The 25,331-nt window shown below is 38.7% G+C and overlaps 1 protein-coding gene across 1 annotated transcript in view; it reads right to left on the bottom strand.

Moving 5' to 3' along the window:
- Positions 1–624: 624 nt before the first annotated feature.
- RPS6KA6 (ribosomal protein S6 kinase A6) overlaps positions 625–25,331 on the bottom strand; it is a 74,872-nt gene continuing 50,165 nt past the window's right edge. The window contains exons 13-22 of the mRNA XM_005284541.4: positions 24,659–24,761; positions 22,212–22,336; positions 21,758–21,883; positions 20,892–20,981; positions 18,803–18,961; positions 15,669–15,830; positions 14,336–14,412; positions 10,666–10,783; positions 5,216–5,356; positions 625–3,089 (exon numbers count right to left, since the gene is read on the bottom strand). Of these exons, the coding sequence (XP_005284598.1) occupies positions 2,964–3,089; positions 5,216–5,356; positions 10,666–10,783; positions 14,336–14,412; positions 15,669–15,830; positions 18,803–18,961; positions 20,892–20,981; positions 21,758–21,883; positions 22,212–22,336; positions 24,659–24,761 (1,227 nt within the window). The 3' untranslated portion in view covers positions 625–2,963. The remainder of the gene's footprint in view (positions 3,090–5,215; positions 5,357–10,665; positions 10,784–14,335; positions 14,413–15,668; positions 15,831–18,802; positions 18,962–20,891; positions 20,982–21,757; positions 21,884–22,211; positions 22,337–24,658; positions 24,762–25,331) is intronic.

The following is a 25,331-nucleotide window of genomic DNA, read 5'->3' as shown; positions in this document are numbered from 1 at the left end:
CTTTTGTTATTCCAGAATCCCCTCAAAAGCCTTTACACCATTGTATTATCTCAGTATGTGAAGTCTCCCCCTTTCCCCCAGATTAACATTTTATGATCTGCTATAAAAACGTTATGGGATTAGAAATTCAATGACAGCAGACAAGTCAGGACAATAATTGATTTTTGGTCATAATGATTCTCAATGTGTTCAAATTTAGCAAAGTATACTTTCCTAATATTTAAAATGTTTAAAACACTACTATATTAGAACAATTGTGTAGTAGTGTCTAAAGCTTCATGAAATGCTTTATTTGATCACATCCTCTGAGAATTGATTGAGGTTCTAGTTCACTCCTAGGTGCAATTCAAAGTGTTGGTTTTGATTTAGAAAACTCTAAAATCATTTGGGACCTGGCAGTACTACAGACTAACTCTCTCTCTGTGACATACCAAAGTAGTTCAGGTGAGCTGAGGCACTTAACTAAATGCCCCTATATTCAAACAGAGAGGGAGAGGACAGCAGGATATTTTCAGTGAGGTCCACAACTGTGGAACCTACTCCCCCTCTTTGGTCAAAATCCTGTACCTATTGACTTTAAGGGCACATTTCAAAGCTTATTTGCCCAGACTTCACCTGTGGTTAGCCAAGGAAAGGGTTTTTAATAGGGCCATGTTTGTAATATTTGTACATGTGCCAAGGGACATAGGAGCAATTACATACATTTAAATAAATAAAACTAATAAAACTATGTGCCAAAAATGCTACAATGAAATATCAGTTTACCTAACAATCCAGGATAAGCTAACATTGAATATACTGCTCTTCAACAGAAAAGATTGCCAAAGGAATCGCAATATAGTCCACGTACAGAGGGATAGCCAGGTACTGATGGACAGCCTTTGATACAGTGGATAAAACAGCTTTATGGATGTTGCTATGCCACTATGGAATCCCTCAGAAATCTGTGATCACACAGAGTTTCTGTGAAAATATGACCTGCCAGTAATACATAACAGTGAGCTAAGCCATTTGAGTTTACTACCAGCAGCAGACAAGGATGCCTTATGTCACCCATGATCTTTTTACTGGTAGCACATTGGGTAATGAGAAAGACCACAGAACAATCAAGTAGCATACAATGGAGTTTCACACAAAAGTTAGAAGATCTAGACTTTGCAGGTGACATCAACTTGCTATCCTATGCTCAGAGAGGCATGCAAGCTGAAACAAATTATCTTTGGGCATATGCACAGTTAGTAGGGTTGAAAATCAACACACAACAAGAAACAGCAACACTTTCTGGGCCTGACATAGAATAGGTCCAATATTTCACATATCAAGTACAACAGGTAGGACAGACATTAAAGTCAAAATAGCGAAAACCAGACATGCCTTCATAACTCTAAAGCTGATCTGAAGAAACAGAAATCTTGCCCTTCAAATGAAATTTCGAATATTTAACAACATTGTGAAGTCATTCTTAACAGATGGCACTGAAACTTGGACACTTAAGACCTTACTATCTAACCTCCAAGTTTTCATAAACAACTGCCTGAAACAAATCCTTAATATCAGATGGCTGGTGGGGAAAGGAGGGGGGAAATCGAACTCTGGAGGACGACGAAATATACTGATAGGTCAGGAAATTATGGAACGAAAATGAAGATTACTAGAACATACATGGAGGAAAGACCCAAGTAACATAAGACAGGAGTTGGACTGGAACCCCGAGGGCAAGAGGCAACAAGCTAGACCAAGCATGACATGGAAACACACAATAGAAAGTTATCGAAATGATACGGGAAGAGCTAAGACTGCAGCAAGAGACTGTCAAAAGATGGAAGGCAGTGGTGAAGTCCCTATGTTCCTCATGAGATAGGAAGGCATAATTCAGTCAAGTTACAAAAGGATAAAGATAACTAAAAGCATATGGACTACTATCACATGTCCTATCTAAAGTAGTACCAATCCAGGCTCTCACTCTTGAAGACTTATAATATAATCATTTTCATAGCTCAGTACAGAACACAGTAAGATCTTTTATGTTGAAAACAGAGGGTGTTTCCCCAAGCTTATGACTATTGACCAGTGGTGGGCAATCTGCGGCCTGCATGCGGCCTGTCAGGGTAATCCGCTGGTGGGCTGCGAAACAGTTGGTTTATATTGACTGTCTGCAGGCGCGGCTGCCCACAGCTCCCAGTGGCTGTGGTTCACCGTTTCCAGCCAATGGGAGCTGCAGGAAGCGGCGTGGGTCCACCACTGCTATAGACAGAAATACACACTGACATTAGAGACACCCATTCCCTAAACAAAGTCACTTGTTATCCAGTTGTTTGGTTTAATTTTATGGATGACGTGCAATGTCTCAGATGCACACCATTTTTTAATATTTGTACACAAACCTTTTTAATTCTGGGCACCAGGCAAGTGTAGAACTCCCGTATTAGCACTAATGCATTTTGCACTGGCACAATAAGGTGGTCAGTCTTGTCTTCTAGCATCAATGAGTTAAATGAATGGAGTCCATTGGTAAGTGCCCAATTACAAAGTAATTTAAGTAAGAACTTGCGGATTTTTTACAAGTGGGTTTGATGGTAAAAAGACTGACACTGACACTTTTTACGTACAACTTGGTTATTGGTAATGGTCCCCTAAACCACTTCTTCATGAACCCAGCAAAACTATACAGTATGTAAAGAATATTTGCAACAAACCTCTGAAAGGACAGTGTACGGAAATACCTTATGATCTTTGTGATGTACCCTGATGTTTAAGTTAAATAAACATGGACATCGCTTGTAAAACAACACAGTGTGAATCCCCCTGAACCTGTGGATTTTTTTCTTTTAAAAAAGGACTTTTACAGAATTCAAGTAGTGTAGCAGGAAACCATATATGTCTTTCGATCACAGGTCAGGCAAATATAGAGCCACTTATTGGATTTTCCTTTGCTCCAGTTTGGCTCAGGTGCCCCAGTGGATCTATAAGTCTGTTGAAGTTAGCTTTTTCATGCTCCGTCGTTGAGCTAAACTTGAAGCTGCGACAGGCTCTAAGACTGGCTGAAATGTCTTGTGATTCAGTGCAGAATACGTGGCAGCCATGGCCCCCTAGAGAACAATGAAATCCACAAAGATTGTAAAGGTTATCTGGGAATGAAAACACTGAATGTTAAATATTAATTCTTTATGAATCCTGGAAAAGCCACAGAACTTGTTAGGGCAGAATTACTTTTGTAAAACCTTGTATTGATAAAGGGATAATTAATATTTATGCCTGGGTCCTCAAGGCTTCCGAGCATGGGTTCTTCATAGACCTTAGGTCTGTTCCCTCTTCCCAGTAACATTTATTTCACTTTCCATTAAATTTCCTCTATGTTCATGAGGCCAGCGGTGCAAGTAGAATTCATTTCTTACCAGTACCCTGCACTCATGGGAGGGACACAAAGGGGGGGTACCAGCTAAAGGGGGGGAAGGAAGGGGTCACCTGACCTCCCCACGTGACCCCTCCCCTCCCTGCCCCCAGCCCAGGGCTCACATGCTCTCCCCATCCCCTCCCCATGATCCATCCCACATTACTTGGGGGCCCTCTGTCCTTCTCCTGCTGCGCTGGAGACTTCTGAACTGCAGGGCTCTCTAGAACAGCTGCAGCAAAAGGAGTAGAACGTGGGGCTCCTGCGCGGCCCGACGCCAGCAGCTCCTCTGACGTGGCTGTACTGCCCCCAGCCCTTGCAAGCAGCTGGCTCTCCCGAATCCTGTCCGGGATTTGTACAGCAGCCCCACCGGAGGACAGGGCTGGGGGCAGTACAGCCATGCCAGAGGAGCTGCATATTCTGCTCCTTTTGCCGCTGTGGTTCTCAGGAGAGCCCTGCGAGCACCAGGAGGCGCTAGCCAGCCTGAGATGATCCTGTCTGAGATGCTAGGTACATATTCAGGGTAGCTAGATCTTCTTGGTGTTCATGCTGCCGCAGCTACACTATGTTTAGCACACTAGCTTGATCAGAGCTAGTGCAGGTAAGTCTCCTCATGCTGGAAGTGTAAATTCCAGCTTGATGTACAGACATCGCCTTCGAGACCAGCCAAACCTCCAGAAAATTCTCCATCTGGGTATGCGTATTGCCCCTATTACTCTAGGATTTTAAAAAAATAGAAAGAACAGCAACAATCTCTTCTCTCAGCCTCTACGACAAAAAACTTGATAAGTTCGTCAATATTTTGTTTGAATGTTTATGAGTGAGTGTGTGCATTGTGATGACAGAGAGAATGCTAATTCTAAGAAAGGTGTTCAGCATTTAGCTCTGAAAGTGGCTGGTTCCATAGTCTAGGACCAGCTCCTGAGAAATCTCTATCTTTTGCACTCATGAACTACCTTCAACAGTTTCATTGTTCTACACAGTGGGAGGTCAGTTGCAGAAAATGGATGCAGAGGTGATTCTCAAGTAACTAGGGCCAATCCCCAAGAAGGGGATTTGAATACAAGGACAGAGACTTTGAACTCTGCATTCAATGAGGAGCCAGTATAGAATGGATGACTGGGTGAAGTGTTCATAGCAACACAAGTTGCTAAATGGCCAGTCTTCCCTGTTTAGTACTACTGGAGTTTTTGGTGGCGATGGATATTCTGGAATTCAACTGGAGGAGCCAAAAGGAACCAACAGTCATGAACCAAGGTAAGGGCATACAGTGAAGGATGCTACAAAAAAGGATCTAAAGGGGAATTTCAAACAGAGTAGATACTCCCCTTCTCACTCCACATACTCCCTTGTGATCTACAAAGTCCTGATTCCACAGAAATAGGGCAGAGGGGCTTATCTGGGCAGGGGAGCAAGCTGGGAACAACTGCCCTCCTCCTCATTTCCTCTGCTAACCCCCACCATAGGGCTCTCCTCCACTGGCATTACTGGGGAAGGAGGGAACAAGTACCACCCCCTCAGGCAACAGAGCAACTATGGAAAGGACAACTTCAAGTGAAACACATACAGTAAAAAATAGATTAACCCCTTTTCAACAAGGTCCTTATTTCCATGCCAACATCCTCTGTAATAAAAAAAATATATTGAAAAATCCCAAAAGCCACATCTGCAGTTTAGGACAGGAAGTGAAAAGCCATCCTATATCCATCTGAAACTGCAAGTGGAATTTAGGCAGATGATAATTAGCAGAGTCAGAAAAAAGACTGCTTTTCTTTCAAAAGTGTTAAGCTCACACGTATTGAGATGGAGGATTTTTTGTTTTACCTTAACTAGATGTGGCGCATCTTGTCTGTTTAGCTGATAATGAGGCAACTGGTCCCTGCAGGCTATCCACGAGTGTTTTAATACTTGCTCTGCCGTGTATCGCTGATGTGGATCTACATGAAGCATATGGGAAAGCAAGTCCTAGATTGAAATGATAAAAAACACATATACAGTTGTTACATCCAAATATAAAGTGCCAGAAAGTTAGTGTTAATTACTAACAACATGAAAAAAAACATTTAATTCATCTGGAAGGATCTAACAAGCCACACCAAACAAGGAAATCAATAGCTGAAGTGGGGCATTCTGTGTCTTGACATTTCAAATGTCTGAATACAATGTGTGACACTAAATAGGTACAATGAAGTCTGTTAAGAGAATGAGCATTCATTCTAAATAGAGCCTTATTAGAATGTTCATGATTTTTCATATTTCGGTTTGCTTATGAATCCAGTCATCTTTCAGAACAAGGGCAGAAATAGTTAGCACTAACCCATTTGCCTTGGATCCATTTTTTCCTAGTGGCAGATTCTCCTCCTCATTTCCGCTATATTGTTTATGTCTGGACTACCAGCTGCAAAATCTAAAACTCAAATATAGTGATATGCCTCTGAAGTTTTTCCACTTTAAGGTACAAACTTGAAAGGTGAAACTGACCAGAAGTGTACATTTGGTTTTGCCCTATTGGAGTATTAGGAAAGTGCTATTTTAAGTTAATATGCAATTGCAAGGTTGGTCAAAAGAAGGTGGGAGAGAGATTAATTAAGACAGTAGTAGGTGGAAGGAAGAATATCAACAAAAGCAAGAACAAAGAATGATTACTGAGCAATTGGAGTAAGGACAATACGTGGCATTTAAAAAAATATATCAAGAACAAAATAAATCCTAGTAATAGTATAGGTCCATTACTAACAGAGATGGGGAAATTGTCACTAGCGAAATAAAGAGACAGAAGTTTCTTCAGGTATGTTAGCAACAAGAAGAAAGTCAAGGAAAGTGCGGGCCCCTTACTGAATGAGGGAGGCAACCTAGTGACAGAGGATGTGGAAAAAGCTAATGTACTCAATGCTTTTTTTGCCTCTGTCTTCACAAACAAGGTCAGCTCCCAGACTGCTGGACTGGGCAGCACAGTATGGGGAGGAGGTGACCAGCCCTCCATGGAGAAAGAAGTGGTTCAGGACTATTTAGAAAAACTGGATGAGCACAAATCCATGGGGCCGGATGCGCTGCATCCGAGGGTGCTAAAGGAGTTGGCGGATGTGATTGCGGCGCCATTGGCCATCATCTTTGAAAACTCATGGCGATCGGGGGAGGTCCCGGATGACTGGAATGTTGTGCCCATCTTTAAAAAAAGGGAAGGAGGAGGATCCAGGGAACTACAGGCCAGTCAGCCTCACCTCAGTCCCTGGAAAAATCATGGAGCAGGTCCTCAAGGAATCAATTATGAAACACTTAGAGGCGAGGAAAGTGATCAGGAACAGTCAGCATGGATTCACCAAGGGGAAGTCGTGCCTGACTAACCTAATTGCCTTCTATGATGAGATAACTGGCTCTGTGGATGACGGGAAAGCAGTGGATGTGTTATTCCTTGACTTTAGCAAAGCTTTTGATACGATCTCCCACAGTATTCTTGCCGCCAAATTAAAGAAGTATGGGCTGGATAAATGGACTGTAAGGTGGATAGAAAGCTGGCTAGATCGTCGGGCTCAACGGGTAGTGATCAATGGCTCCATGTCTAGTTGGCAGCCAGTTTCAAGCGGCGTTCCCCAGGGATCGGTCCTGGGGCCGGTTTTGTTTAATATCTTTATTAATGATCTGGAGGATGGTGTGGACTGCACTCTCAGCAAGTTTGCAAATGACACTAGACTGGGAGGCGTGGCAGATACACTGGAGGGTAGGGATCGGATACAGAGGGACCTAGACAAATTAGAGGATTGGGCCAAAAAAATCCTGATGAGGTTCAACAAGGACAAGTGCAGAGTCCTGCACTTAGGACGGAAGAATCCTATGCACTGCTACAGACTAGGGACCGAATGGCTAGGTAGCAGTTCTACAGAAAAGAACCTAGGGGTCACAGTGGACGAGAAGCTGGATATGAGTCAACAGTGTGCTCTTGTTGCCAAGAAGGCTAACGGCATTTTGGGCTGTATAAGTAGGGGCATTGCCAGCAGATCGAGGAACGTCATCGTTCCCCTTTATTCGACATTGGTGAGGCCTCATCTGGAGCACTGTGTCCAGTTTTGGGCCCCACACTACAAGAAGGATGTGGAAAAATTGGAAAGAGTCCAGCGGAGGGCAACAAAAATGATTAGGGGTCTGGAGCACATGACTTATGAGGAGAGGCTGAGGGAACTGGGATTGTTTAGTCTCCAGAAGAGAAGAATGAGGGGGGATTTGATAGCTGCTTTCAACTACCTGAAGGGGGGTTCCAAAGAGGATGGAGCTCGGCTGTTCTCAGTGGTGGCAGATAGATGATAGAACAAGGAGCAATGGTCTCAAGTTGCAGTGGGGGAGATCTAGGTTAGATATTAGGAAACACTATTTCACTAGGAGGGTGGTGAAGCACTGGAATGCGTTACCTAGGGAGGTGGTGGAATCTCCTTCCTTGGAGGGTTTTAAGGCCCAGCTTGACAAAGCCCTGGCTGGGATGATGTGGTTGGGAATTGGTCCTGCTTTGATCAGGGGGTTGGAGTAGATGACCTCCCGAGGTCCTTTCCAACCCTGATATTCTATGATTCTAAGTGTTCAGTAAATATTTATGTGGTTTTTGGAAAGAAGCTGGGTGACGCATTCACATCTCACAGTGATTATTTTTTTGCCTTTTCCAGCAGAAACGAAGTTGGATGTTAAACAGCTACTATAGTTCAATATTTTTAAATATAATTTACACCCGAGTATTAAAAAACTGGCCAAGGATCTCTCTTAACCACTGATGTTGATTTTTAACAAGTCTTGAATTACTAGGAAAGTTCCAGATGGCTGGAAAAATGGCAAAACTTTAAAAAGGGTAAACTGAATGGCTTGGGTACCTATAGGCCAACGCTGATCCTGGTGAAATCAAGGAATGGCTGATACAGGAAGCAGTCATTAAAGAATTACATGATGGTATATTAGTGCCAATCAACAATATTTTATGGAAAATAGTATCAAACATATTGGATATCAATCTGGTTAAATTACAAGTTGGGTTGAGAAAGGTAACCATGTTGACACAATATACACCTCCACCCCAATAGAACGCTGTCCTCAGGACCCCAAAAAAATCTTACTGCGTTATAGGTGAAATTGCATTATATCGAACTTGCTTTGATCCCCCGGAGCACTGCTTTACCGCGTTATATCCGAATTCGTGTTATATCGGGTCGCATTATATCGGGGTAGAGGTGTACTTAGACTTGTGTAATGCATTTGACTTAGTACCATATGACTGGAGGCTGAAGCTAGACAAACTCCGATTAGAAATACATTTTATTTTAAATGAGGCTAAAACTAAGTTAGGATAACGAATTGAACAGTCTTTAAATCTAGATTTAACATCTTTTTAAAAGATATGTCACAAACTATGGGCTTGATGTGGGAATTAGGGGTGAAATGCTAATACCTGTGTTAAGGGGGTAAGATTAGATGATCAATATTGGTCCCTTTGTAGCTTTAAAGTTTATTAACCTACTAATGGGTCAGGTTAAAATTTATAATTATTATATTAGCACCATATTAGGTTATTAAAACTCAGAGATTTAAAATATAACCTAATTTTTACCATTGATACTGTGTGATTACTTTTGCAATTCACATAGCTAGGTCATGATAAAATAGGTTAGTTCCTCCAGTTGATTTTCACCGACTAGCACAACATTCATCACAGGAGATGCAAAAATTGCAGTGGAATGTTTGCTCCCAAACCAAAAACTTGATGACATCTAAGCATTGCAAGTAAGAGGCAACTTTACATGTTGAAATACTCAGAATCAATAGATGGCAGTCAACTATTTTTTTCTTATTTTGTTGGTTTGAGTCATAGCCTTATCATTCTCGTTTGCATTTTGCTTTGCTCTTGGTATGTTGCATACCAGAATATTAATCTGAGTAGATTTTTCTAGTTTTTCTCCACTATCATGTCTTTATATTTCACTGAAATTTAAAATTTTCCACTTGGAGTATTTACAAATTTTCTTCAACTTTTTATGCTTCTATTTTAATTTTCTAGTTAAAATTCTGAAGTCTAGCAAATCCTAAAAATTAAAAACACATCATTTGAGTTAAATGTGAATTGCCATATAAGAACTGTGCTACTTTTGATATGTCTTTATGGACATACAAGAAACAACGTTTTTAATTTTTCTGGAAGTATTTTCCTCCTGGTTTTTCCATTGGGTATTAAAAGGTGGAAAGACTGCATCTGATAACTGGAAAAAATAAGTCTTAGAAGAATCTGAATAGTCACATTTGCAAGTCAGACTGAAACCTGAACTGCAGTTCTCATGTCAGTCAACTGACAGGCTTGGTGATGGTTAATTTTAGGGAGCTATTTTAAAATCACTCAGATTTTTGTGCTGAATGTCCTCATTAGACAGGTTATGAGGAAATTCAAAGACATTTATAACTAACCCTTTAAAACATTTTTTCCTTTAAACTTCTCTTGGCTTCTAGCTTATTGGTTGTATCCCAGAAAGCATTGTCCTGTGCAATCACAAATACCATGGAACACAACTTAATAGTAATAAGTAGTTAGTATTCACATCCAGGAACACCTTCAGTAAACCAGAAGGTAACATTATTTTGTAGGGGTGGGGTGAACTTTAAAAGTTAGTAAAAAAAACGTATTTCTCTGCTGAAATCAGCCTAGTCAGCAAGAGCATTCAGTGCAGCAATTTTGGCTTAACATTTCTCATTTTGGTTTTGTAGTTCACGTTAATACAATAAAACATTAAGCTTTCATCCTTCTGACTCTGCGAATTTGGAGTCAATGATAGTATGATGTTAATAGTACCAAGCAAGAATTAGGTAGCCACGACTCAACAAGAACCAGATTTAAGTAGTCTCACACAATATCCATCCCACGTCAGCTGGCTCTGCTGGAAATAAAACTCAGGTTTTAGCCCTGAAATATGACATCACCATCTTTGTCCTTCAAAGACTGCCGAAAGTCTTCCAGCAAGAGAGAAGTTTAGAACAGATCCCAAACCTCTTGTACAGAGCACTTGAAGTTTTACATGTGGGCCACTGTGAGGCACTGTAAAACGTTCTTCCCTTGTTAAAAATGTAGCTCTTGATATAGCCCTAGCATCAGAAACCATCAAAAAAATATACCACAGATTGCACACACAGACAAAAATATACCAAGATACAATGGCTAAGAGTTAAGTTACATTAGTCGGATATCCGATCAAGTTTAACATATATTTGCTTGTACCCTAGATGGTACTATAGAAGATAAAATATATTTACACCTTTGCTGCATCTGAAACAGTGTCCCAGTTGCCTCCACTTAAAGAGAATTTTCCACTGCCTATCCGTAACAGGATTTCCTCAGGAGTATCATTGGGACCATTGGCAAAAGGAGTATAGCTATTTAAAAAAAATTACAAGTAAAGAAAGGATTACATGTATATGAAATCTATAAAGAAACATGACGTAAGCAAATCTTCAGAAAGCAGTGTCATTCTGTCTAGATACTTATAGTAGTGTTACTGTAGTGTTACAACTATATTATGTGATTTCAGATATCTACTAAAATACATGAAAATTTAATCTTTAAAAACTTTTCTTTTTATTCATTGCAGTGGCTTATCCAGTGGAACAAACTAAGTACAGACCAAAGATCCATAGTAGCTAAAGGTTAACAACTTGCAGGCTATCATTCTTACCATTCCAGAGTTCATCAATTAAATTGAAATGTTTCACAAATAGAAATGATCGGGAATATCCTCATGTAAGGTCATCACACTTTTTAAACTGAACGGCAGTGAAGTGACCAATAAATCTGACTGAAGTCCATAAACATGTCTATACCTTTTATCATGGACAGAAAATACAAACAAACACAAAAAAATGTGACTGGGACTGTTTATAAGACTCAAGTTTGGGAGGCTCTCATTTCTGAAAATTAAAGAAAAGCTGTTTTCAGAACCTTTTAGAAAGTTTTAAGAAACAGTCTCTGTCTGTAAAGTTAGATCCCTTACTAACCATGAATCCAACTGTGGAGCACTCAGAAGAGTTAAAATTAATAAATATAAATCACATCCAAGAGACCTGAATAGTTCCTAAGAATGTTACATTGTCCTGTTCCTTCCATGTCTAGAAGCAAACATTGAGTAAAACTTGGACAAGATCAGGCCTATTTAGATTAGCACATGACACTGTTTGCAAACATTTGCAACTACCCTTCAATTGTAATTTACTGTGATTTCAATAATTTATTAATCCCAGATGTATGACTGTTTGCTACCCGGAAAGAGCTGCATTTTTGAGAACTAACATTCTAAGATACGCATAGTGATGGTCAAGTACCTGGTGCATACTGAATATTAATATCTTTTAAAAGTTAATGATTTCATAAGTTTTGTTTAAAGTTGAAGAATTAACCTATAAAATTTGTTATGTAACTGCTATCATGGATGACAAAGTCCACAGTGTTTACACTTCTAAAACAATCCTCTTTCAGGTCCTGGGAGGGCACAAAATTAAGCCCCTTTGAAAAGCAGAAACCTATGTGTTTTTGTTACTTCTCTACATCTTAAAAATCAATTACATTCCAGATGTTCCAAAAATATTAATCTTTTGACTGCAAATAATGAGACTGTAAATAATTAGTCCAGAAAAGTACTTTTTGAAAGTGTTATAGTGGGATGAGAAGTACAGGTTAGAGAATTAAATGGCAGCTACAGCCTTTTACTCATGTGCTGCTACTACTAGTGAGTGTCCATCATGCATTAAAGCTATAATGGGCAGACTACCAAAAGACTGTGAAACTCATGTAGCAAAATTTACCATTTCTTGCCATAAGGAGAATCTCCTTTAAGGATTATTACTTTCAGTACTGTACTCTTGCAAAATCATCTTTAATTGGCCTAACAACAATTAAGACAATGCCCCTTTAACACACTGGTATAGGATAGCCACCCTGAGAAGCAGTATGTACCTCAAATTTCAGTAAAATGGATTGGATTCTTGTCCAGGAATGTCATGACAGCTATGAAAGCTTTTCCATGTTTATTGCTAAAAGTTTGTGTCACTAAAATTCCAGCTCAGAGATATTACTCCGAAGATCCCAAAAATACCCAGCACCATCATATATTCAGATTTTGTATTGAAGTGAATTTGAATTAGCATTCTGGGGAATGAAATCTTAACACTAAGCAGCTGTCTATAGAAGGTTCACTAGAACCTTACACAAAACTCATCTGGCCTGTTAGCTGCGAGGCAGTTATCAGAATACAGTATGAAAACTTGATCTGCAAAATTTCTGATGCTGAAGCTAGGGTAGAACATGTGACTAAATAGGAGTCTGACTTCGCAATTTTTTAAAAATATTAATTACACACTATCATTGTCATTAGGGTCACATTTATATACAAACATTTATATTTTGAAATTCACAAGTAATAATATACTAATTCAAATAGGTAGATATGAATCTATAAATTGGAATTTGCTGCTAAAATTAAGTCAACTGTCTGCCTAAAAGGAATAGGAATAGGTGATAGCACTAAAGATTAAGGATATGATACTATCATTTTACTAAAAGCCTCGCTTCAAATCTCAACCTCAGTTTATTATTTGCTATGAAAACGTCAACAGAAATTGCATCCTTTTATATTTGGATGCTGCTAAAGAAAGTAACTCAATTCATTTTTCCATAATGCTGTAATTTAGAGATTTCAAAACCCATCTAATGAAATGTTCCATACCCATGTAATGTATGATTTGTGTGTCAACATCAAAATCCTTAAGGGATGTTGGCCACTTGAAATCTGATCAGAAAAACAGTTGTGTATGTGACCCTAAATCTCCCTACCAAATTTGGTAGTTTTGCACTCTTATTTTTAAGCACTGTTCTTTCCCCTGTTCCTATACAAAAGATACAGACCAGGATAATTAGCTATTCAAAGCAAACAGTGAAAATGACTACATATGTAGGGCTGTCAAACACGAAATAGAGAAAAAAATGTTTCTAATATTTTAGTTATAGTAATCTTAGGCACATTTTTTCCAGACAGGAGCACAATTACATTGAAAGCAACTCATTCTAGATTTTGAATATTTCCATAAGTTTATTAGGGTTACCATCTTTTAGTTTTTAAAAAAGAGGACACTCCATGGGGACCTAGCCCCGCCCCAACCCTGCCCCTTCCCCGCCCTCAGCCCCACCCCAACTCTGCCCCCTCCCCTGAACGCTCCGCCCCCTGCTCCTCCCCCTCCCCTGCTTCCCGCGAATCAAATGTTCGCAGGAAGCCTGAAACAGGGAGGCAGCAGGTAGGCTGGGGCGGGGTGCGGCGCGGCTCAGTCCGGCCCTCCTGGCTGAGCGGCTCCCTTCGGCGGCCGGCCCAGGCCAAGAGGCTCTGGCCCCGGCATCTCCCGCCCGGCTTGGCTCGGGCCCTGGGGCACTGGCTCCCGGCCCGGCTCGGCACTGCGCCCCCGGCTCCCGGCCCAGCGCCCCCGCACCCCCGGCCCCGCAGGCCCCGGCCGAGCACCGCCGAGCCCTCCCGATTTTCCCGGACATGTCCGGCTTTTGGGGATTTCCCCCCCGGACGGGGATTTGAGCCCCAAAAAGCCAGACATGTCCAGGAAAATCCGGACGTCTGGTAACCCTAAGTTTATGTTAAATATTAACACATGAAGAACACTGGTGAATTATGGAAGCCTTCTATTAAAATATACTTTATTGCAATCCATATATTTTAAGACTGCTGCTCAGCATGCCACAATGCCTGATACTGTACAAAGCTTATTGCAAGTAGGGAAAAAAAAGATTTTCATTCAAACAAGTAGTAAAATCTAGAACTTTTACATTCATTATCATGTCTAATCCATCTCAGGGCTGCTGTCATATCAGAATGTCTGTGTATACATCATACTAATAATTCCAGGAAACTAACTGAAAGCTGAGAAAAATCTTACCCTGCCAGCATTGTGTAAAGGAGAACACCCAAGCTCCAGATATCACAAGCAGCATCATATCCCTGTCTCATGAGAACCTATAAAACAAAGAGCTGTTAAAGTTTTATTTGCTGCATGTAAAAAACTACAGTGAGGGTAAGCCAATCCCAACATTCTTTCTTAAAACCAAACAGAAATATGTCAAATATACTTAAATATAGCCAGTATAAATATTTTGAAAACATGCTTGTGTCTTCCTACTGGGGGCCACTACCACCATTTTATTAGGTTTGAGCCACTCCTTGAGAGATCATCAGCACAAATAAATTGACAGTAATATTGTGCTGTAAACCCAAGAACCTGATCCTACTGTCCTTAATCATGGGAAACTCCCACAGAAACAATTTCCAGATTAAGGTCTGCAGTATTGTATCCCAGTGAACTTTAGGGACAGATATAAAAGGAAAATGCTTTCAGTGTCTTTTATTGTGACATTTCTCATTGTCTAAAGGAACGTGTTCTCTTTAAAGAACTCATTGTGATACTAGATGCACATGGCACAGTTGATGCAATCTAAAGATGCAGAATACAAGCAACATTGTCTCTAAGGAAAAAAGCTTGGGAAAATGAGGGAAAAAAGACATGAGTATTTTAAATGCATTCCTGGACAAATATTTAAAGGGAAGATAAAAATGCTGAAGTTGTAATTAGAAAGATATCTAGCCTGAATTTGAGTCTCTGGAATTTATTTGGAACTAATCCTTTTGAGACTTAGGATGGCAACATTTAAGATCACCACTCTGAAAACATAACCAGAGCATTGTCATGACAGGATGTTTCCCTTTTTACCTGTAACAGCTATTTTAGTCTAACAATGACTTCTAGCGGTTTTGGTAAATTGCTATTAATACTAAGAGTAAAACTGAGGAAGGAGTCCACAAACTAGCCCACAATGTAGGCAGTATTGAATAAATATTTTGTAGGACAAAAAGGGATCTAAATATTGGTTACACAGCAAGGAAAGAATGTATAGTTGGTTAATTTTAGCCCATTAAGCTAGGAAATAAATTTGAGACAAATTTCTCATAAAATCATGCTTTTAAATTCCAAAGGAAGAGCACATCTTATTTGTGTTAAATAAAAGCCATCGTGAAGACTTATTTACAGTGTGTGAATGGCATTTATAGAGAAGTTTAGGGGAAAGGAGAACAAGGTTTGGAACAATTAAACGTGTTGTTCACACCTTTTAGTAGAAAAATATGTCCCTCTCAGAAAGGTTACGATGATGAAACATGGTTTCTTCATGAGTCAGAATGGTACATATAAAGTCATTATATTAAACTGCTGAAGATACCTCTGGTGCTACAAAGTTGGCAGTGTAGCAAGGAGTTAAAAGAAGTCCATTCTCCCCTCGAAGTTGTTTTGCAAATCCAAAATCACAAATCCTGATAGAGTCAGCATTATTTGAGTCATCCATATATAAAATATTACTTGGCTTAAGGTCGCGATGCACTACCTTTAAAAAAAATAAAGAGACTTCAAAGTATAATACTTAAACTATTTGTAACTCAAAGATAATAAATGTTTATAGGACACATGTGCAAAAATATGTAATTTCCTTATCTGTAACTGTTCTATGAAGGTAGCACAATATTGATCCACACAATTACTTAAAGTACATGATGTAACTCCAGAAATTCTGTATCTTCTAAAATAACATTACGTAGAAGCTCCTGAATCATGGTAAAGATGCAATTATCCTTTATTGACCCCCACAACTGAGAAATAAAACCTACTCCATGTCGTAAGCAGGGCTGGCTCTGGCTTTTTTGCTGCCACAGGCAAAAAAGCCTCCCGCCATCCCCATCCCCACCCCCTCCTCCTCCCCCGCGCGAGGAGCGTGGCAGGGGAGGGCGCCGAGCCCGGCCGCGGGCCCACTCTCTCCGGCGGCCAGAGCGCCAGGAGGAGGGCGGCGAGCCCGGCCGGGGCTCGCTCTCCCCAGCGGCCAGAGTGCCGGGGGGGAGGGCGGCGAGCCCGGCCGGGGCTCCGCTGTGCCCTGCGGCCAGAGCGCCGGGGGGAAGGCGGTGAGCCCGGCTGGGGCCCCGCTCTCGGGCCGGAGCCACGCGCGGCCTCCCCCCCTCTAGGTGCCGCCCCAAGCACATGCTTGGTGGGCTGGTGCCTGGAGCCAGCCCTGGTCGTAAGCTACAAAGGTTAATCCATTTCTCAGAACAGTAGGATTGTTTCTTCAATGTTAAATGATTATTTATGATAAAGTATATAATTTTTCTATTTGAAATACTGTTTACATTCTAATCTATGAAAGGTCATTAGCACTGATGTAATGTCAGATAGTTAAAAACTTATGAAAGACCAAATGAAAATACAACTTTTCTCTAAAGTTCTCTTTCCTGACCTTGTTAACAGGGCTAAATCTGGGAAATAATTGTTTGACTCAAACAGTGTATAATTATAGGTATAAAATTATTATTGTTTTAATTGCTGAAAAGATACATCTCTTGTACTGGATAACACATATTCCCTGTTTGATGATGCTAGGAAGGTTTGCAATAAAGTGACAACCTCCCTGACACAAGAAGAGAAAGAGCCTAGGATTTAAATGGATTATGAAAAAGTTACCAGTATTTCCGCACAACATAAAAAGATCCTCCTCTTGTTTCGTTCATTGCCCCATACATATGATTTTGTACTAGATGTGGCATTGTTTCATACAACAATTTAATAGTTATTTGTTTGCATATAATTTTACCCTTTAAGATTTGGAAAAATTTAATTACTACAAAAAACAGAACTCCTAAATGGGCTTTCATTTTATCAAAAGTGCAGCCTGTAGTGAAAGCTACTCTAAGTAGCGGGATGTCTGTGTTCATTACTGAATCTAGGTTTCTACATATGGAATCAAACTCTCTTGCCATAATCTTATGATTCATCTTGTGTTCAATTCAATAATTTCAAGAAAATGTGAGGGTTTGTACATTCATTAATGATTCTAATACTTGCTAGGAGGATATTAGTGTTCATTGTGGTTTTACTATTTGAGTGTTAGACATTTTTAGTGATAGCACCCCACATATATAGGGGGCCCAAATCTTGCAACAATTTCTGATGTAAATAGTCTTTACTCATGTGAGTAGATACTTTATAGCCAATACGCCTATTCTTGAGTAAGAGAGGAAGAGAGGTACTATGATAGCAGACTCACACAACTCTGGTAATATATCTCAATCATTATCTGTAATAAATATCTTTTACCAGAAGGCTTCATTTATCTGAATTTTAACACATTTCCATGTGGACATTTCGAATAAGACTAAGATAACCAACCTCATTTGTGATCTAAACATCTCCAAAAGGTGAAAAGTAGGTGCACTCATTAACTAGATTTTGGACCCTTAAAAGTAACTTTGCAATATGACTTTTATAAGATATGTATATGGATGAACTCTTACCACTAAATATTCCTGGCATAAAAACATTTCTAGTACTAAGCATGTGCTTTAAAAACATTTTAAAAGCTATTAAAATTGGAATACATTATTGAAAACAACATGTATATAAAGATAAATGCATTAGTAGTATTATAGGTTTAAAATAGACTACAACCTAAAAGCTAGGGCCTTGTAGGTGAATAAATATAATACTGTAGTTAAAATCAACTACATTTTATTCGGAGTTGATAGTGGCTATGTATTAACAGCAATGTGTATTAATTAAAACATACAGTTTGTACAGATGTGTATATAATGAAAGCAGAAATTCAGAACAAAATGAAATCAGACTTCCACAAAATGCCCACTTCCTGCTGTGTGATGCCCAAGCCTCATTAGTATATACAAGTAGTTATCTGGCTGAGCTCTTCAGGGGGATTAAGCATTATCTGGTCATTATAAATAAAAAATCAGATTATGGCAGTGATATAACCCAATTGGTATTTCCAGCTAAATAGTTCTAATAATTCAGATCAATTTTAAATAGAATAACTGAGTAAACTATTTGTATACTTAAAGTTCACATACACAATCAGATCTCTGGGTGGCACATTTCTATAGAAAACTTTGTTTCTGGTGGTTTAAATACTAGTTTATTTTACATAATTATTCTACAGGAATTAAATACTTCATATTAGAATAACTTTGCATTCTAGTTTTCCATTAGAGGAGCAAAAATATTTTCGTCTAACTGCATGAGTCAAAACTGAAATCTTGACATGAAATACAGAAAAGTATTCCTCTTTCTCACCCTCCATGGAGATGTAGCTTAATTAAAGGTTATGTAATTGAATTAATTTTCTATCAAGACATTTTTATAAATTATGCATAAAGTTTAAATTATGTTGTACGCAAATAAAGTCTCAACTCTCTTCATAATGTGTTCACATACTAACAAGTCAACAAAAATTTGTAAGAAAAAGAAAATGTGATTATACTTTGTGTAATTAAATACAATCATGATATAATATGTATCACTTACTCCTTGACAATGAAGGTAGTCAACTGTTTTAGTTATAGTATACAATACAGCACTAGCCTCCCGTTCTGAGAAATACTTTTGTCTGAGAATCCGATCAAGCAGCTCTCCTCCCTTCATCAATTCAGTGACCAGGTAAATATATCTGCCATCATCATACACCTGCAGAAGTTTAAAACACACACACTAATTTGAATAATTCACAATTAAATATACATTCTAAGAATTTTAAGGACTAAATAAAAAAGTCCTCTCAATCTTCTAAGTGTATATGTATACAGACAGGTATTGCAAAATTTAATTCTTCAACTGAAAATTCATGCCTCATGGCACAAGGATTAAAGAAACCTTACATCTCACTGGAGGATAGGTCCATCAATGGCTATTAGGGCAGGGATGGTGTCCCTAGCCTCTATTTGACAGAAGTTGGAAATGGGCAACAGGGGATGGATAACTTGATGATTACCTGTTCTATTCATTCCCTCTGGGGCACCTGGCATTGGCCACTGTTGGAAGACAGGATACTGGGCTAGATGGACCTTTGGTTTGACCCAGTATGGCCATTCTTATGCAATGTGGAGCTAGTGGGTCATTAAACGATATTCTGGGATTCATTCTTTCACCTGTGCTGCCCTAGGAAAAAGCATGTTGTTTCTCCCTATTTTTACCAGATGCAATTTTGAGTGATGGCACTTCATATATTGCCACCTAAGTAGTTTATTTCTACATTAGATCAACGACACATCAAGTGTTCAGTTGAGATAAGGATGGCAAAGACAAGCTTCCAATATCAGACTCAGATGCATATATTAAAACTGTTCAGGCAGCCATGGATCTTTACATTTATTTATAACACGTAGGGTTCTTTGTTATTATTTTAAAAACTAAATAAGCTCCCCACGTGCTGGCAAAACACATGGAATAATGATAGCTGCAGTTAGCCAAAGATTCTGAATGGGAAGAATCACCCCTGTATCCCTCTACCATGTGCTCTCCACCCTTGTTCAACTGCAGCTGTCCCAATCTCCAGTGGCCCATCAATTTGCAACCCATTGAAATAGGAGGCAGCAGGGGTGGCATTTTGGTTTTTTATAGCTAATGATGAAAGCCCCAATGAACTTGGTTTCTGCTTGGTTTGGTTTTTTGTTGTTGGTTTTTTTTTTAAACCTTAGAGATAGCAGGAGTATTTTTTTGGTCCTTTTTAAAATTTCTGCTAACAGAATTCTTTGGAATGCCAGAGAGCTACAAAGGCTTATCTATACTTACCGAGGGATCAACAAGTGGTGAACGATGCATCGGCGGTCGATTTAGCGGATCTAGTGAAGACCTGCTAAATCGACCACAGATTGCTCTCCCGTCGACTCCTGTACTCCACCGGATCAAGAAGATTGGGGGAATCAACGGGAGAGCGTCTCCCGTCAACATCGCATAGATCTAAGCCACGTCAATTTGCATTACACTATTCCTGTAACTCAAATTCCCTGTAGTGTAAACAAGGCCTGAGCCATCAGTTTAAAGTGCATAAGTGTTGACTCTTTCACAAGTAGATCTTAACTGTTCGGCATTTTGAGTTAAACAAAAAACAAGAAATTATTAGTACCTAAAAATCCCATCCCCTCTCACATGCACAAGTTCTATTAATTAATTATGGTATCATAATTCTACTAGCTCTCTAGCTGTCTACAGAATCTTCCAGTAGAACCATGATAAACAAGATCTAAATTTCAAATGGGAGGGAAAGTGGAAATAAAAGCAAGCAAGTGCAGAATTTTCTTCTCTTTGCACGTCACCTTTAAGGCCCAGAATCATTTAGGAATTTAAATAATACATTAATTAGCAAAGGCCAAAAACATTTTGAGTCTCCCAAAACCTGGCACTTTTGCAAAAAAATTAAGATATAATTTATAAGTAACAGTATATGCCATATTTAAAATATTTTACCTTTTTTTTTTTTTTTTTTTTTAAACTGTAGGTATTGTTTCCAGCATGTTTTACTGGAAACACAAAACATGAGATCCCTACCCAACAATTATTTTATTTACTGTTTGACTGTTTTGTGGTAAGAATTGTAAAATTTAAAAAGAGTACATACATCTTTTAAAGTAATAATATTAGGGTGTTGTCCATAGCGCATCAAAATCTCAATTTCTTCTGAGGGATCTCTCTTACTTTTGTCAATTATCTGTGAAATAAATGGTGGAAAAGGACTTAATGTTAAATGAAGTATTTCCTCATAAAGGCAAAATGGATGAAAATCCTGGATTTTTGGATAAGAGACCACAAAAGCTACAAGTAACAAGAATTTTCAAACTGAGCAAGACAGCAGTTTTGACTATAAAAGTCACACATTATTGCTCTTTACTTTAATGCTTCATCCTTAGTAGTTATGAGTGACATTATCCAGCCTATTCACTTAAAGCTTGAGGTTAATAGTTACAAAACAAGTTCTAGCATATATGGAAAATTACTCTAATCTGAAGATATTAGTGAATTTATCAGACTATCCTAAATATTTCACTTCCCTCCTGCCCACTTCCCCACCTAAAGAGTCCACTGATCTCACCTTTGTTGTACTCTTATTGTAAGGGCAAATAAAAAAGGAAAAGGGAACATTTAACAATATGTATATTCGGTCTAACGAAACATGATAATTGAAGTAATTTCAAAGCCAACAGAATTAGGTTTCAAATAATTGTTATATTGCTCCATAAATCTTTTTCCAACAAAGTTTGATGGCAACCTTTCCTCTAACAAGAAACAATGGTAAAAGCAAATACAAAATTTAGCTGAATGGAAAAATTTACTTTTTCATTTCTCAAAGTACATACAACATTACACTGACTGAAAAATTAGGTGTATATAAAAAAAGGTCTCCTTACTTACTAATACATTAAAAAGATACATTACTTGACTGTGGAGTAACTATTCAAATAACAAAAGAGAATTTACACCAAGTACCTTCACGGCAAACTCCATATTGGTAGCTATGTGCACACATCTCTTGCAAACAGAGTAGGAGCCAACACCAATATCCTCCTTCAGCTCATATACATCAGTGAACTGTGCACTGTTTCCATGAAGTTGCTTTAAACAAATATAAACTGCATTTTAAAACAATAAACTGTACTTTAACAAAACATGATTTTTACTTTCTCAAGCAGTACATTTTTCTTTACTTTGCAGTTTTTTCCTTTTGAAATTTACATTTAAAAAGACATTCAACTTGATTTTTGAGAATGGATTAGTTTAAATTGCTGCATATAATATTTATGTATATTATAAGGGTTTTGGTGCTGCTGTGCTGATATAAGGGTCTTTCCAACAGAGGAGAATGGAGGTTAGCTATCAATACACACATCAGCTTTTGGCATTTCAGTTAAGAAATATCTATACCAAGAAAAATAAATGTTACCTGTACTATTGGCAATATATTGGTGAGGGGTGAAATTTTATGATCTTCTATGGCAGTAGTTGCAACAAAGCTAAATCCTTTGAACAGCTGATGCGCGTTAGCACTAGGTGGAACTCCTGGAGAATCTAATTGTTAAATACACATGGTTTAATTAGAATCTGAAGAGTATTCTGTTACTACAGTATATTCAAGCTAAACTATTCTGTGTGTTTACCATAGATATGTTCTCAAAAGTATTTTGTGGAAAATACAAGAAAGTAGAATTGGTTCTGAACTACAAGATGTAGTCGGGGTGCCAATATATCACCTTTCACTTATATTCTCACTTTTACTTATTTTAACAGTATCATGTTAAATAAAATACATGCTTGCCCTCATGCCCGCCTTTTTTTTTTTTTTAAACTACAAGAATTCAGGATGTTGCATAAACTAGAATACATGCAATTTCATCTATTCCCTCCAAAAAACAACTCTGTCTGTGACTATTCACAAAGAAGAACTAAAGATTGGTGCCACGGTTTCATTCATAGCTGCGAGCTCAAGTATGTGGAGTCAAAAAGGGTGCATACGAGGGCACTGCTAGCTAGAAGTTTCAACTGAAGAACCATAGATGTGGGCATGGCAGAAGTACAGTGATCCATGGAGACAATACTTGAAGAATGTAGCGATATGTTTCAAAAGTCATGAGAGCCAAGGTCTTCCCCAATGTACACTGTGTACAACTTCTACTTCACTGTACTCTGTTTAAACACAAATAAAGCATAATTTGGCCCAGAGATATTTTAACATATGTATGTAAACTTAAGAGCTATGTTGGAATACAAACTGCTGATAATACGTCATGTGGCCAACAAACCAGATATCTGGTTTTAAAGTCCAGGTGAAACTGTCAAGTGGAGATTTATAAACAGGACCCTTAAATGAATATACTAATTGTTGAACAGTAATGATTAGAAGCCTTAATTGAGTGACTGAACATTAGAACAAAACCATTTCACTGTGTGGTAATTTTGTATTTAAAAGATGACTTCACGAAAGATATTTACACAAGTTTACTTGAAGCACTCCTAAAATTGATTGGATAGCACTAGCTCAAGTCAGGCAAAACATTAACATATACCATTTTACTTTCCCCACACATTCAGTTTTACCATTGCACCTTAATACCAACATGGAAAAATCCCTCATCTCTAAACCTGGATTTCACCTAAATTCAAATTTGACTGGGCAAAAGAAAAGTAAACCCATCAAAAACTTTACTGAGCCAAATTATTTCCAGTTGTAGAGGATAGTAATCCTGAAATATACTCAAAACATGCACAAGGGACTAGGATGTCAGAGTCATCTTCACTTCACTTTTGACAAGATGTGAAGAACTATGTATTAACATATCTAGGCTCACAAGCAATGTCTAAGACTCAGACATAGGGCAGATCTGATCCAACAACTGTATTAACCTAGTCCCGGTGACAGGCACAGATTGTGCAGAATCAAGGGTTTTAATATAAAAATGGTTCCCAGCTCTTACAGTTAGAAAAATAATCTCTTCTAATGTGAAACCAAATAAAACGTTGTACTGCTGTCTTCCTGATCTATAGATCAGGTACAATATCTTCATGAGGGTGAACTGCCCTAATTCATTACAATGAGGTGCTAATTTTGAAATTACAACACAATTGATCATATTAATAATTTCAGTGCTAATTTTTCAATGCTAATTAGCAGAAATATTCAATGTCCACTACTAAATACAATCCCATTAGCTGGACATCAATCACTTTAAAAAAGAACAGTTCTTTCTCTCCATGACTATCAGGCGACTCTTACCGTCTAATACACATTGGTCAAAATGGAATAGAAGAAAAATGCATTGCTGCTCAATTTCCTCTCATTTTAGCCACTTAGAGGATACGGCAAAGAAAAAAAAACCACTTTCTCTGCAGTTTCTCTCTCCAGCAGCTAGGAGGGGATGAATGGGAGATGATTCACTGCTTAAGAGTGCTACTCTCTGGGGCTTGCACTGAGGTAAGGATGGTTTGTAAAAGATAAGAAAATGAAGCTAGGTGGGGGAAATAATGAGTCACTTGGGAGAGAGAAGAAAGATTTGGATTTCAAGCCCCTTTCTACAATTTCAAGTCAATCCACCACTGGAGAAAATGGAGATAAAAAAAAGATAAAGACCAAAACAGGAACAAGAGAAATGGAGAAGGGAAGTAAAATTGAGACAAGAGCAAAACACAGTTGTCTATCCACTGAATGGCACTAATGCCACAGTTGATTTTACTGTGATTGGTATATTTTCTGCCTTTCATCTTTGTGCCAACTCCCAAGATCAATGGTTCTAAATTTTATAGCTCTAGCCCCCAGGTATCAAACAATGGAATTTAGCCCTCCCCATACAATGAGTTCATCACATTGACTCGTTATTTTCTAAATATATGCATTACCTTTGGGGGTTTTTGCTGTGAATTCTGGATCAAAACAGAAGGTATCTTCTGGCTTACCAGAAGCAGGTTTAAATGGGGGCTGAATTTCTCTTCTGAACAGTTTCTGGAACAGAAAAGCCACAAAAGAAGTTTAACTAAAATTCAGAATTACTATACAGATATTATATATTTTGCTAAACTAAAAGGAACGCAACTAGAATGTTTTTCATCTATTTTCAAAAGATTTAGCTTTCTGAAAGAGCACACTTCAAAATAGCAGGCACAAACATGTACTGCTGATCCTTTTTTAAAAAGATTTATTCAGGTTTTTCTACTTTCCTGCTTTGAAGGGCCTTAGCAGGGAAGAGAGAATCAGAAAGCCACAAGAAATATACCAAAGCTTGCCCCCGCTTCTTACCCACCAGGCCTCTCCCCTTCCAGCTTATTAAGTAGACAACAGCATGTCATTGCCCCCACTAACTCATCCTTACCTCAGAAGGAAATGGGCTGGCAGTGGTATATTCCCCAAATATCTGAACTGGATCCCAGTTTCTGGCTATTGTGGAGGGAGCCTGGTTCTCCAAACCACTCCAATCCCAAGAGCAGGGAGAGAGGATACATCCCATACTTTCCCATTCTAGATCCCTAGAGCAGGAGATTCTCCCTAGCTCTTCCTGCCTTAGGGGATTTGCCA

Source organism: Chrysemys picta, chromosome 9 (genome assembly GCF_011386835.1).
Source record: "Chrysemys picta bellii isolate R12L10 chromosome 9, ASM1138683v2, whole genome shotgun sequence".
NCBI lineage: Eukaryota > Metazoa > Chordata > Testudines > Emydidae > Chrysemys > Chrysemys picta.
The sequence above is the reverse complement of the archived record's forward strand: the minus strand, read 5'-3'. Positions and strand labels throughout refer to the sequence as shown.